At 44.9% G+C, this 13,033-nt stretch overlaps 1 protein-coding gene across 4 annotated transcripts in view; it reads right to left on the reverse strand.

The window, feature by feature from the left end:
• Positions 1 to 6,361: 6,361 nt before the first annotated feature.
• Positions 6,362 to 13,033, reverse strand: part of CPEB3 (cytoplasmic polyadenylation element binding protein 3) — a 188,748-nt gene continuing 182,076 nt past the window's right edge. For all 4 annotated transcript variants that reach the window (XM_035025066.1, XM_035025083.1, XM_035025076.1 and 1 more), the window contains one exon: positions 6,362 to 8,752. In XM_035025066.1, coding sequence (XP_034880957.1) covers positions 8,525 to 8,752 — 228 coding nt within the window. In that variant the 3' untranslated portion in view covers positions 6,362 to 8,524. The remainder of the gene's footprint in view (positions 8,753 to 13,033) is intronic.

A 13,033-nucleotide genomic window follows, 5' to 3' on the forward strand; every position in this document is an offset into this window, starting at 1 on the left:
TACAGAGAGCATGAGAGGGAGGAGGGTCAGAGGGAGAAGCAGACTCCCCGCTGAGCAGGGAGCCCGACGTGGGACTCGATCCCGGGACTCCAGGATCATGACCTGAGCCGAAGGCAGTCGCTTAACCGACTGAGCCCCCCAGGCGCCCCAGTTCAAACCATCTTAACCAAAGACTTGACCAGTAGCAACAAAGAAAATGACAAGACGTGGGCTGCCCTGCGGGGCCAGACGGAAATGCTGCGGTGAGTGGGTGCGCACGCGCTCGGCCAAGTCCTGGCTCCCGGAGCCCCCACAATGCCCGGACTCAGACTACGGAGCACCGTATCTCGGCACAGACGAAGGGTGACTCTTCTCGTGCTAGTGAGAGCTTTATTCCAGCCGTTTATCTGTGGGGGCCCCCGGGGAGGGGGTGTTCTTCACTGGCCCGGAAGAAGACGGGGAGGGCACTCGCACCCGCGTAAACAAACCTCATCGCCAACTTCGCCATTTCTTCTCCCGAAGACCCACGGTCTTTCCTAAGAAACCATTTGAAGCCCTGTTCGCCCCGCTCGCTCTCTCCCATTAAGTCAGGTTCTAAACCCCACCTTTAGATGATTCATGTGCGTGAATTAATGTATTGAATATTCTCATTCACGTGCATGAGAATAAGCTCTGTCTCCTCTATTAATTTGTCTTTCGTCAGTTAATTCGAAGGCTCTTAATCACGGCACCTCAAAGGCGGAGAGGAAAGGGTTTTCTTCCCACCCGCCCTGTGAATAGCAGTAGGACCCATCCACCGGGCTCCCTCACCCCGTTTCCCCGAGCATTAACCGTCCCAGTTAGACTAGGATTTGGAGAGGGCCCGAGCGACCCAAGGGTCCGGTGAGGAGCCACCCAAGTCCAATTTTAAAGCTGAGCGTCCGTCCGCGTTTGCGGGTGAGGAGGCCCCCAGCCTGCTGGGCTCAGCGCGGGGACGGTCTAGCGAGGGGGCTGCTCCGACCCCTGGCCGAGCTCCGCGCGCCCGGGCGGGGCCCCCGAGGTCCGGCCCTGCAAGGAACAGGCCTCCGCCCCCCCTGCACGCCAAGAGTTCGGACTGCAGAACGTCTTCTGCCAGGGGACAAATGTGGGGGTCCAAGTCAGCCCAGCATTCTGAAAGTAGGGTTCCATTTGTGGCTTAGTGCAGGAGGATACATTTTTAGAAAACCCGAAGTGAAAGGGGCCCGAAACGTAATATTCCTCCGCCCAGCTTGGAGGGGGCTGCGAGAGGGATCGAGAGCTCCAAACGTTAAGTGCCGCCGGACGGCGGGGCTCCGACTCCGGCCTCCCGCGTCGGCGCCGGGCTCCGGGGCACCCAGCTGGCCGCGCAGGCGGAGCCCGGCGACGCGAGCCGCCCCTCCGGGCGCACCCGGCTGGGTCCGCTTACCTGCGGCGCTGGGCGAGGGGCGAACGGGGGCCTCCTCGGGGGCGGGGCGGCCGTGGGAGCCGGGTCTGGGTGCCGGCTGCAGGGCGGGAGAAGGCCTGCGGGAGCCCGCGCCCGCCGAGCGTGTGTGCCACCGGGCGCCCCCAGGCCGCGGCCTGAGCGGGGCCCGAGGGAGCCTGCGGACGCCCCCAGCGGCCCCCATCCCTTCCCGGAGCCGAGCACCCCGCGCCGCTCCGGCCGCCCCCGTCAGGGTGGGGCGGGCGGGCGGGCCCCGAGCCGCGGCTGGACTCCCCGAGGGCCCGGGCGCCCCCGCACGGCCCGAGGACTTGGCGGACGGCCCCGGGAGCTCAAAAACACCCGCGCCAGACCCCACCCCAAACCAGTGAAAGCGATCTCGGGGGTGGGCCACCCGCACCTGCAGTTTGTAAAAGCTCTCCAGGGGGGTTCTTTCGTGCAGCGACCTGTGATCCATTTTCTAAAAGGATTAAACTTCTAGCGCGTCCAAAGTCGATACGGGATTTTAAAGACCCATTTTTCTTTCTTTCTTTTTTTTTTTTAAGATTTTATTTATTTATTTGAGAGAAAGAGAGAGAGAGAGCACAAGAGGGGGGAGCGGGAGAGGGAGAAGCAGGCTCTGCACTGAGCAGGGAGCCTGATGCGGGACTCGATCCTGGGACTCGATCCTGGGACTCGATCCTGGGACTCGATCCCGGGACTCCAGGATCATGACCTGAGCCGAAGGCAGTCGCTTAACCAACTGAGCCACCCAGGCGCCCCTTAATGTGTGTCTTTTTTCTTTTTTTAAATTTTATTTATTTGACATAGAGACAGAGAGAGAGGGAACACAAGCAGGAGGAGTAGGAGAGGGAGAAGCAGGCTTCCCGCCGAGCAGGGAGCCCGATGCGGGACTCGATCCCAGGACCCTGGGATCATGACCTGAGCCGAAGGCAGTCGCTTAACCAACTGAGCCACCCAGGCGCCCTAAAGACCCATTTTCTGAAATGATCAGAGAGTGTCTAGGGTAAAAAGTAGAACGAAAGGGGCGTACTTACGTTTTCATTGACTTTCTTGGTTTTGATTTTGAAAATTGGTTTCAAGTGCTGGCATGAAAACCTAACTGCCCCACTAAAAACCTTGTATTGAATACACGTGCATTGTGTCAACAAATACCTTCCTTTATCAAATACACTTGTGCTTTATAGTTGTCTTTTTTAAGTTTTCATTTATATATTTGAGAGCGAGAGAAAGAGATAGCAAGTGGAGAGGGAGAAGCAGGCTGAGCAGGGAGCCCCATGCAGGACTTGATCCCAAGACCCTGAGATCATGACCTGAGCCAAAGGCAGAAGCTTAAACTTGACTGAGCCACCCAGGCATCCCTATACTTGTGGTTTAAAAAAAAAAAAAAAAAGTAGAAGAAAGAAAAAGTGTTGCATCAGAGAAAAGGTGAATTTTGCTGTCCTTCATCTGCCATCATGTGTCCCCCCTCCCAAAAAGGCGAATCAAGCAAATCTGAATGTGCGAATGTTCCCAGATGCAATCCGCATACTCCAAGCTATTCCCTAGCAAATGTAAAGGATGACAAGTGTCAGTACTTCATACAACTATATTTAATAAGTTGTTATTACAGAAAAAAATGAAGTCCAAACTACAAAGTTTAAGCAGTTGTAAGCAATAGCTGCATTGAGCTCCATGTGTAGTCACAGTACTGCAGTTCCATACAAGCAATATTAGTCCAAGCCCCAAAGGCGGAAGCTGAGTAAGGTTTACTAGCAAAAACAATCTAAGAGAACAGGTAATAAAAGATACAATACATTTAAAATTAGTTGTTAGTTGAAAAACAAATACAGAGATCTTAGCTGTGAACACTCTAAAAGTTATGTCCATTATTTTGACAGCAAAAATACAAATACCTAATACTTTATACCCCAACAGAACTATATCCAGAAAAGAAAGCGAGAAGTTATCCTGTATTAGCACCCGAGTTTTCTACTTGTTGCCATTAAACTGCATCATACAAATTTGAACATCCCTAAATCACATATCCACTTCTTGACCCATTTTGGGGTATAAAGTCAACAGCATTAATTATAAAATACTCTGTGGTAAAATGGAACACTATTGCAGCTGAGATAGAGAAGTTTGGTTATTATAAAAAAAAAAACAGAAAATGTTAACTGACATACCATACAAACTGGTGAAAAAGCAACAACCCATACAAATAAGCCACTTTTAACAAAAAGATACTTTTTTTTTCACTAATCTGTGACTAATCTTTCACTCAAACCTTGCAAGTAGAGATGTCACAATACTCAAATATTTAGGTAGGAGCTTTACCCAGTTAAATGCCATTTTGTTGCTAATATAATAGATAAAAGGAAAACTAGCAGTTACTTGCTACTTGCATAAATGCAGTACGCTGCATTAGCCCATGCCTCACGAACAAGCTATAAAACACAAGAAATAGGCAGAAATCTAAGCATAATCTTGATACCACTAAGCAAGAATTTTCCAATTTCTTTTCTTCTGTTCCTAATCACTTATTTGTAGTTAATGTAAAATTCCAACCAGTAGTACCCAATTTGAGTTAAAATTTTACATCACGACTTGATCTAATCTATATATTATTTACAAAACTGAATACATAGAGCATACCCAGGAGCCGACTCTGGACACACGTTTCTCCAAGTTACTGATAACCTCACCTCCGCAGCAATGGAGCTGGAAGGGGGCCGTCAAGGACTAGTAGAAACACACCATCTATCTAGAGCAAGTCATTGAATGTTCTGTTTACGCAACACCAGTTTTGCAGTCGTAGGTGTTCTGAGTTTGTTTTCGTTTGAGGTGCCAGTACAGGGACTCACTGCCCTAACAGCATGGCTTCATGGTGAGCTGGGTGTTGGAAAAGCAGCAGGAGGGCAGACAGATCATGCTCGGAGTGGCCAGAGGTTGCCACAAAGAGGGACAAACCAGGGGCACCATAACGGGGGTGGGGGGGTGGCGGGGGGTGGTGGAGGAAGACCAAGTCTGAGACTGTCCATATACAGTGGTGATGTCCGAGCATGCTTCCTCTGCATGCCACCCGCGCCGGACGGGAGGGAAGTCGGGAGGGACACCGCGATCCAAGCCTCACTACAAAGAAGGTGGCGTCCACCTGGCAGCGTCCCTCTGTTCCCGGACGTCACCACTGTAAATGCAAGGGGAAGATCTGGCCTGGGCGAAAGGCTCCGTCTCACACATGGACAGCAGTTGGTGGCAGATTCTCTCTCTCTCACACACATGCACGCACACACACAGGACATAATGAAGAGTTAGAGGGGAAAAACCGTGAATCATTCTGTTGACCTAGCCGGGTTTTCAACCTGGTGGTATTTCGGTGGGGGTGACTCCATTATCAGGGCCCCAGATCTGGCTGCACCTGGTGTTGTATAAACCCACTGTGACATCCCTAGAGAACTGTACTGTGACATCCCTAGTCTTACACTAAACCACTGTAATAAAGGAAAAGGCTTGTCAAAATCTCACATGTTCTGCTCATTCTGTCATTTTATTACCCAATTATCCATTACATTTTCCAATCACTTTACATAACCAACCATGTTCATCGTTGTCACACTATTGTAAACCACATCAGCAAGTTAATACATAAAGCTTTGCATTTCAAAAAACTAGACACTTTAGTAACAATATTACAAAGGTTTTAGCTTCAAAAATAACTGAAAATGAAAAAAATAAACTTTTAAAGAATTAGCATCATAAAATTAATTTATTCCAAGTAAAAATACAAAATAATATTATGACATTGACCAGATATGAAAGTCCCTCCCAGAAACAACTCTATTAATGATTGAGAAAGCACTCCTTAAAGAAAATACGAAATAAAATGAAAAATATGTAAATATGTTTAATTTTTTTCTTAGCAAAAAATCTTTCTAAAAATAACAATGAAAATTTGTCTCAGTACAAAGGCTACATTACTATTGAAAAAATACCAGCATGAAGAAAAGGTACATATTTGACAGTAGAAAAATGATTTCAGTGAATCACAATGTCTAAAGTTTGCAATGAAAATAAATCTGCAATAAAGATTTATGCCTTTTTTCTTTTCTTTTTTTTTTTCTATTTTTTATACAAACAGTACAAACAGTATTGCACATAACAACAAATAGTCGAGGTTAGGTTTTAGCCTTCAAAAAATCGACTAGTTCAAGTGTCACATCAAGGAAAGGCCACAACAGGACCTGTGATACCCAGGGGCTTCCCAGTCAAGTTGCAGGTCAGAACACCTCTTGTGTTTTAAAAAATAATTTTTTTGAAGGACCCTCTCTTTTAATATAACATTAACAACTTGGGGGCACATTTATTTACAAAACAAAAGGGAACATGTTATAATTTAATAAACTAAAAAAGTTCTCTTTAAAAAAATACAAACAGAAGAACTCTTTCACAATCCTGGTCAGTCGTGCACAATCAACGCTTGATTATAAATATACAAATGAAGGGAAAGTAGTTTCCACCATCTATCCACAACTTTCAGCACCAAAGGGAGTTTATTCTTTGTAACCTATTCTTCATGACAATGGTTTTCACCTCCACATCAGCTTCCCGCTGTACAAGCTTCCAGCTTTTTTTTTTTTAATCTCAGTGTTGTTTTAGTACATGAAAGAGGGGTGCTTCTTCAAAAAGTTTTGCTTCTTTCACATAATTAGGTAGATTTCTGTAGGTTAGATATGATCTTTAATATTATAGTTATAAAGCTCTAACTTCATTTTCAAAAAACACAAATAAGCATGAAAAAAATAAAGTTACCCATCTGTTAAATCATTTTTTCTTGCAGAATTAAATTAATATATATTTTTCTGAATAAACTTACTTAGAAAATATCATTTTCTTTCCTATATTTCAAAATTGAGGTATTGCAAAAGATCATGTCAGTCAGAAAGCATGCCTTTTTCCTTAAAAACAAACAAACAAAAAAATCTTCAGCCAACTTTTGAAAACTGTCTAGAATACAAAAAGTAGTAGTGCATAACAAAATTTCTTGTACAGATGAAAAAAACCACAAACATAGAAAAAAAACAAACAGAAAACCACAGCTGGGCTGGAAAAACGCAATTATTACCAAAAAGCCCAGAGGTAACCTCAAAAGGGGAGAAGTCTAATAAGCATTTTTAATCCAGTAAAAAACTATTTTGTTTTTTCCTTTTTGAAAACAAACTATAGTTTGAGAGCTGGTAATTGCAACTAAACATTGGAGAAACAAAACAAAACAAAACAAAACAAAACAAAAACAAGCAGTCTTAACTTAAGAGACAGGACAAGGACATCACAGCACATAAAACACAGCGACTTAAATCTATTCTGCAGTGTCATATCCAGTCAGATTGTCCCCAGAATTCCAAAACATAGGAAGAAGATTAAAAAAAAAAAAAAGATTTACATAGTCTCACAATCATTGTGTGTGTTTATATATTACTATCTGCAGCCCAAGAGTGAATGCTAAAAAAATGTCCATGGTAGTTCTAGCAGGTCTTATTTCTATTCAAGCTTTACAGGATAAATCCAGGGAATTAAGTAATTAAATTTCTCACCCAGACAACCAGCCCTGCCCAGGCCATCTTGTTTTGGACAGACATTTCTTTAGCATCACCGCCACGCAACTTTCTTAAAATGTGCCTAGTTTGTCAATCTGACAACTTATCTCTATATACTGTATATATTCCTAGTGTTTGTAAGCTAAGATGAGCTCTTTGGTTTTCTGGACAAGGTCTGAAGCTATGTAAATGGTGCAAGCACTAGGAGATTGTAACTAAGAGCTCATGTGTTAGTTAATAATATACCAGTTATGAACTGTCAAGTTCGTTAATGTCTGACACAGAGGCTTTAAACAGTTAAGTTTGATCACAGTTAGACATAATCACTTTACTATATAAAATAAATTGCACAATATATAACAGAGCACCGCAAAGTACTTCATCTACCATCCACAAATTTGCTTTAAGAATATCCTACACCTAGGTTTTATATTGGTTGTAATATAGGTCATTCTGTTATGGGCTCTTCCTAATTTCAGAAGCATTCCATTTATTGAGGCATGCCTTCCTCCAGTCAATTACCAATTCTTTGAGTGAAAAAAAAACTCTTTTAAAAAAATCAGTTATTTTATAGCTTATATAGATTCTTAATTTGTGCATTGTGGGAAGGTTTTATACTAGACATTGGATATAAAATTTATTGCATGCAGCAACCTGATTAAGTAAACATGCAGTCAGAAATAGTGACCTTCCGTTGAAGCTTTCTGTTGTCTATTCTGATCTCCTTTCGGCAGCTGATTCTATCCCTAAATCACAAACGTGTGTTGTTGGGTTTCTTTAAATTGATACCTTAGCCTGAAGAGAGTATTATGGTATTAATAATACCATCTTAATAGCAGCAAAAGCTATTGCAGCATAAATTTACATAACACTAAAAGATCTAACCAAAATCCTCAGCAAAACAAAAATCAAACATGAAGGAAAAATAAAGATTCAGCTTATGAGGTATCCTTACATGTCAAAATAGAAAACTAAAGGCCTATTTTCATTAAGGGTTACCCTTACTCTAAATGACCCCAACTAATGATCGCTGAACTGTTGTGAAGTTTTTGCTACATCTGCCACCTACTCACGAGTATTACCTTTGGTAAGTCTTCTCCTAGGGGCAACTCTCTAAGTTTCTGAAAATAAGTGCATGCTCCAGTTCAAAAACAATCAGAACAACAACAACAACAACAACAACAACACAACAACAACAAACAAAAAAAAATCACAGACATCAACCTGATGGCCGCTGATGAGAATGGCAGTCTACGAGTGACAAATCAGGTGTAAGAAATTAAGGTACCAAGCAGACAAAGGTGTGAATCAAAGTGCAAATCAGTACCGTTATACACTCTGCAATTTTGCATTATACTGGACACTGAGTTCAGTAATATGACTGTAAATAATAGTAATAAAAAGACCCATTTCTTCTTTAAAAATCGAGAACGAATGCACAGATTTCCAGAACACTGTAAGCCCTGAGGCAGTGCCCTCTCTTTTTCCCTCCTTGTTATCTACTCCAGTACTTGTGGCTGGGTCTGCCCTGGGCTCAGCTCCAGCGGAACGGGACGTGCCGAGGGCGGTCGCCTCCCTCCTTCACCAGCGGTTTGTGGAACTCCCGCCCGGCGCGGGAATGTATGCTCGCCCAGCAGTATTCGCAGTAATACTGCAGACAGGTGACGTTGGCACAGAAGAACGGGGCAAACTTCCCACCACAGCGCGTGCCCTGGCACTCATCACACATCTGATCATCCAGCACATATGGCTTCACTTCCACCTGGACCCAAAGAGGAAAGACAGGAAAACATGCTTAGCAAGGCTTCCTCAGTTTCTTCCTTTGAGGGTTTACAGTATAGCTGAACGACGGGTGTCGGGCAGACAAAGGTGTGAGTCAAAGTGCAAATCGGGGCTTTGGAATCGCTCCATTTACAGGTGCTGCGATCACAGGCAAATTCTTAACCTCCCTCTGTGCTTCTGTTCGCTCTGTGTGTCTGTAAAGTGCATGTAATTTATACACAGATGTGCACACATATTTGCGTATCTGTAAAATGGGAACAACAATGTCCGCCTCCAAGGGTGCTGGTGAGGATTAAGAGAGGTGGTGTATGTAAAAGCACCTGAGTGGAATCCTGAAGGCCAGGCAGCACCTGGCCATGCGGGGTGAGAGAGCGCGGTCAGGGAGAGGAACCAGCTGGGACAAAGCCCGCAAGCAGGCCAAGGCAGGGCACGTAGCTGGGGAATGGCGTGGCGCGAGCCAGGCCGGAGGGGAAGAGTCACGGGGCCGGCCAGACAGGCGGAGACGTGATACCACAGTGAGGCTCTGGGTCTCCGTGTTTCAGTGACGAGGCTTCCAAAAGTCTATCATCCCAGGGCCCTGTCCAGAGGACTAGACGGGAAAGCCAAGGGGGCTAGTGAAGTGCTAAGCTATTATAATAATTGAGACTTTCTTATTTTTTGGACTTTACTGCCTTAATCTCCCCCCATAACTGGAAGCTTCACTAGAGGAGAGCTTTTCCTCACAGCCCTTCAGGGGGCATTTCATAATTGAAACGAAGCAATGCTGTGTATGTGGAAATCAAAAGCAGGAAGAACAGAGTTACCAGAGTTTTCCCCATGTCCCCTTCCTAGAACCTCACATCATTCATGTTTTCATCTCGAATGTTAGAAATTAGCATCAAGGTGGCAAGTCTGTGATCAGGCCCCTTCCCACGCAGCCCTCCAGAGCCATTCTGGGGAAAGGCAACCACTGTGGCTATAGAGACAAGGACCCAGGGCTTTTTGACAGGAACTAACTGCCTGGTGATTCAAACTGCCTCGGTGTGGCCGGGAGGGCCTGGCAGGGCATTGAGGCAGGGTACAGGGGAGGGGAAGCAGGGGGAACAGCACGCGGGGAGCACGAAAGGGGGCCTACCTAGGGCCCCCCCCCCCGCCTTTGGAAGGCCCCTCTGCTGGCCTCCTCTGGAGTTCTGTCTCTAGCCATGACTCCAGTCCGCAGGACCGTCGGCCAGCCAGATACTCTGGCTTGGAAGACCCACCCAAGAAGACCTGTATCAGCTTTTGGATACCCAGGGGTAAAGGTCTTTACTCTGGCTCTAGTTCCTTTCTTCCAATTTCCCTCTCCTCAGCCTTACAAGTTAGTGAATGGGCTTCAAAAAAATCTCTTGCACTGATCTCTGCATCATAACTAGAACTGTAGTGGCTCTGGGGTCGCCTGCCTGGGTTCAAATCTAGGCCATTCTGAGCCTGTGTCCTCATCTGTGCACTGGGGGAGAAGAAGAATTCATACTTGACAGAGCTCCGAGGAGGATTAAATGAGTCAACGAGCATAAAGCCGAGGAACGGGCCTGGCCCAGCCGAAGCACGAAGCATGGTTCAGATCCCTGCTGCGTCCCCTCTAGTCCAGGCCGTCCCAGCTCGACCGGCTGTGTCCAGCACTGCCAACCTCCACACTGACCACCAGCTCCAGGTCTTCCCTGGCTCATTCTCCCATGAACATGCTGACATTTCCACTCATCTACTCCTGTGGTGTTCCTCTCCTGGTCGCAAGCCATTCCAATTCTCTGCTGCCCATAGCAGTAAGCCCTGCTGCCTCAGTCTGACAGGGTGCTCCCCGTCTCCCACGACTCAGACACAAGCCAGAGGCTGCACCATCTGCCCCAGGCTCCCCAGCGGGGCCCCAACTCACACTCTACCTGGCTCCCACCTTTACTTACACTTTCTTCCCACCTTCAATGCTCAACCCACTCAGTTTTATGTACCCAATGAGGCCAGGTCTTTCTTTTCTTTTTAACATAAAATTAACAATTTTAAAGGGACCATTCAGTGCCATTTAATTCATTCACAGCGCTGGACAACCACCACCTCTATCTGGTCCCCAAACAGTTTCATCCCCCAAAGAAGACCCTGTACCTACTAAGAAGTTATCCCCCCTCCCCAACCCATTAATGGCCAGCCCGCCTTCTGTCCCTACGGATTTAGCTAGTCTAGATATTCTAAATGAACGGCATCTCAGTATGTGACCTTTTGTGTCTGATTTCTTTCACTTATCGTCATCCTATGTTGTTCAATCCACGCTCTAGCCTGCAGCAGTATTTCATTCCTTTTTATGACTGAATAATATTCCATTATATATGTGTGTGTGTGTGTGTGTGAGAGAGAGAGAGAGACAGACAGACAGACAGACACATTTTGTCTATCCATTCATTCACTGATGGACACTGGGTGGTTTCCACCTTTTGGCTATTGTGAATGGTGCTGCTATGAACATATATGTACATATATTTGTTTGATTACCGGTTTTCAATTCTTTTGAGTATATACCTATAAGGTATATACTCAAGAATTGCATATGGCAATTTTGGGTTTATTTGAGGAACTGCCAAATTATTTTCCATAGAGGCTGTACCATTTTACACTCCCACGAGCAAAGTCGCAGGGTTCCAATTTCTCTACATACTCATCAACACTTGCTGCTTTCCATTTTGTGACCTGCCATCCTAGTAGGTGTGAAGAGGTATTTCACTGTGGCTTGATTTGCATTTCTCTACTGACTAATGACATTGAGCATTTTTCATGTGCTTGCTGGCCACGTGTAGATCTTTGGAAAAAGGTCTATTCAATATGAATGTATTAAGTGCTCTGGATTGTTCACTTTATTTATTTTAAAGATTTTATTTATTTATTTTTGACAGAGAGAGACACAGCGAGAGAGAGAACACAAGCAGTGGGAGTGGGAGAGGGAGAACAGGCTTCCTGTGGAGCAGGGAGCCCGATGTGGGGCTGGACCCAGGACCGTGGGATCATGACCTGAGCCGAAGGCAGATGCTTAATGACTGAGCCATCCAGGTACCCCTGGATTGTTCACTTTAAAATGGTTAATTTTTTATGACTTTAACCTCAATTAAAAAAAATAATTTAAGCTCTTAAAAAAACTAGAGGGGGAAAAACCCACATAAACTAATGTTCTATTATATTATCATTTTTATACCTAAACATAAGTAACTTTTTTTTCAAAGATTTTATTATTTATTTGAGAGAGAGAGAGAGAGAGAAAGCACAGAAGGAGAGGGAGAGGGGGAGGGAGAAGCAGACTCCCCACTGAGCAGGGAGCCCGACGATGTGGGGCTCAATCCCAGGACCTTGGGATCATGACCTGAGCTGGAGGCAGACGCTTAACTGACTGAGCCGCCCAGGCGCCCTTAAACATAAGTAACTTAAAAAAAAAATTACCAAAAAGTCTCTCTGTGCTAAATTTGAATCTCCTTCATTGCTCTTTTCGTATTTGTATGTATTATAAATGGCTATTGCTGTTCTTGAAGTGAACAATCCCCTGCCCACTTTTAAATTCTTTTTGTTGTTGAGTTGTAAGAGTTCTTTATATATGCTAGATACTAGACTTCCATCAGACATATGATTTGCAAATATTTTCTAAATTGTTTTACTTTGTTGACAAGGTCCTTTGATGCACAAAAGTTTAATTTTGATGAAGTCGAATTTATCTATTTTTTCTTTTGTTGCTCCTCCTTTTGATGTCATATCTAAGAATCCACTATCAAGGGACGCCTGGGTGGCTCAGATGGTTAAGTGTCTGCCTTCGGCTTGGGTCATGATCCCGGGGTCCTGGGATCGAGCCCCACATCGGGCTCCCTGCTCAGCGGGAAGCCTGATTCTCCCTCTCCCTCTACTGTTCCCCCTACTTGTGCTGTCTTGCTCTATCAAATAAATAAATAAAATCTTAAAAAAAAAAAAAAAGAATCCACTACCAAACCCAAGGTCATAAAGATTTACCTGTTTTCTTTCAAGAGTCTTATGGTTTTAGCTCCTGTATTTAGGTTTTTAATTAATGTTGTATATAGTGTGAGGCAGGGGTCCAACTTCATTCTTTTGCATGTGGATACCCAGTTACCCCAGCACCATTTGTTGAAGAGAATTGTTCTTTACCCATTGAATGGCAACCTCATCAAAAGGCATAGCCTTCCTTAACTACTCAGTCCCACAGGGATCTAGTCCTTCCTCCTTTGAGCTTAATACTCCATGCCGCTCCTCTGGCATTTCCTAT

The sequence above is a fragment of the Mirounga leonina genome, unplaced genomic scaffold (genome assembly GCF_011800145.1).
Source record: "Mirounga leonina isolate KUSES-001 unplaced genomic scaffold, KU_Mleo_1.0 Mir_114, whole genome shotgun sequence".
Classification (NCBI taxonomy): Eukaryota; Metazoa; Chordata; class Mammalia; order Carnivora; family Phocidae; genus Mirounga; species Mirounga leonina.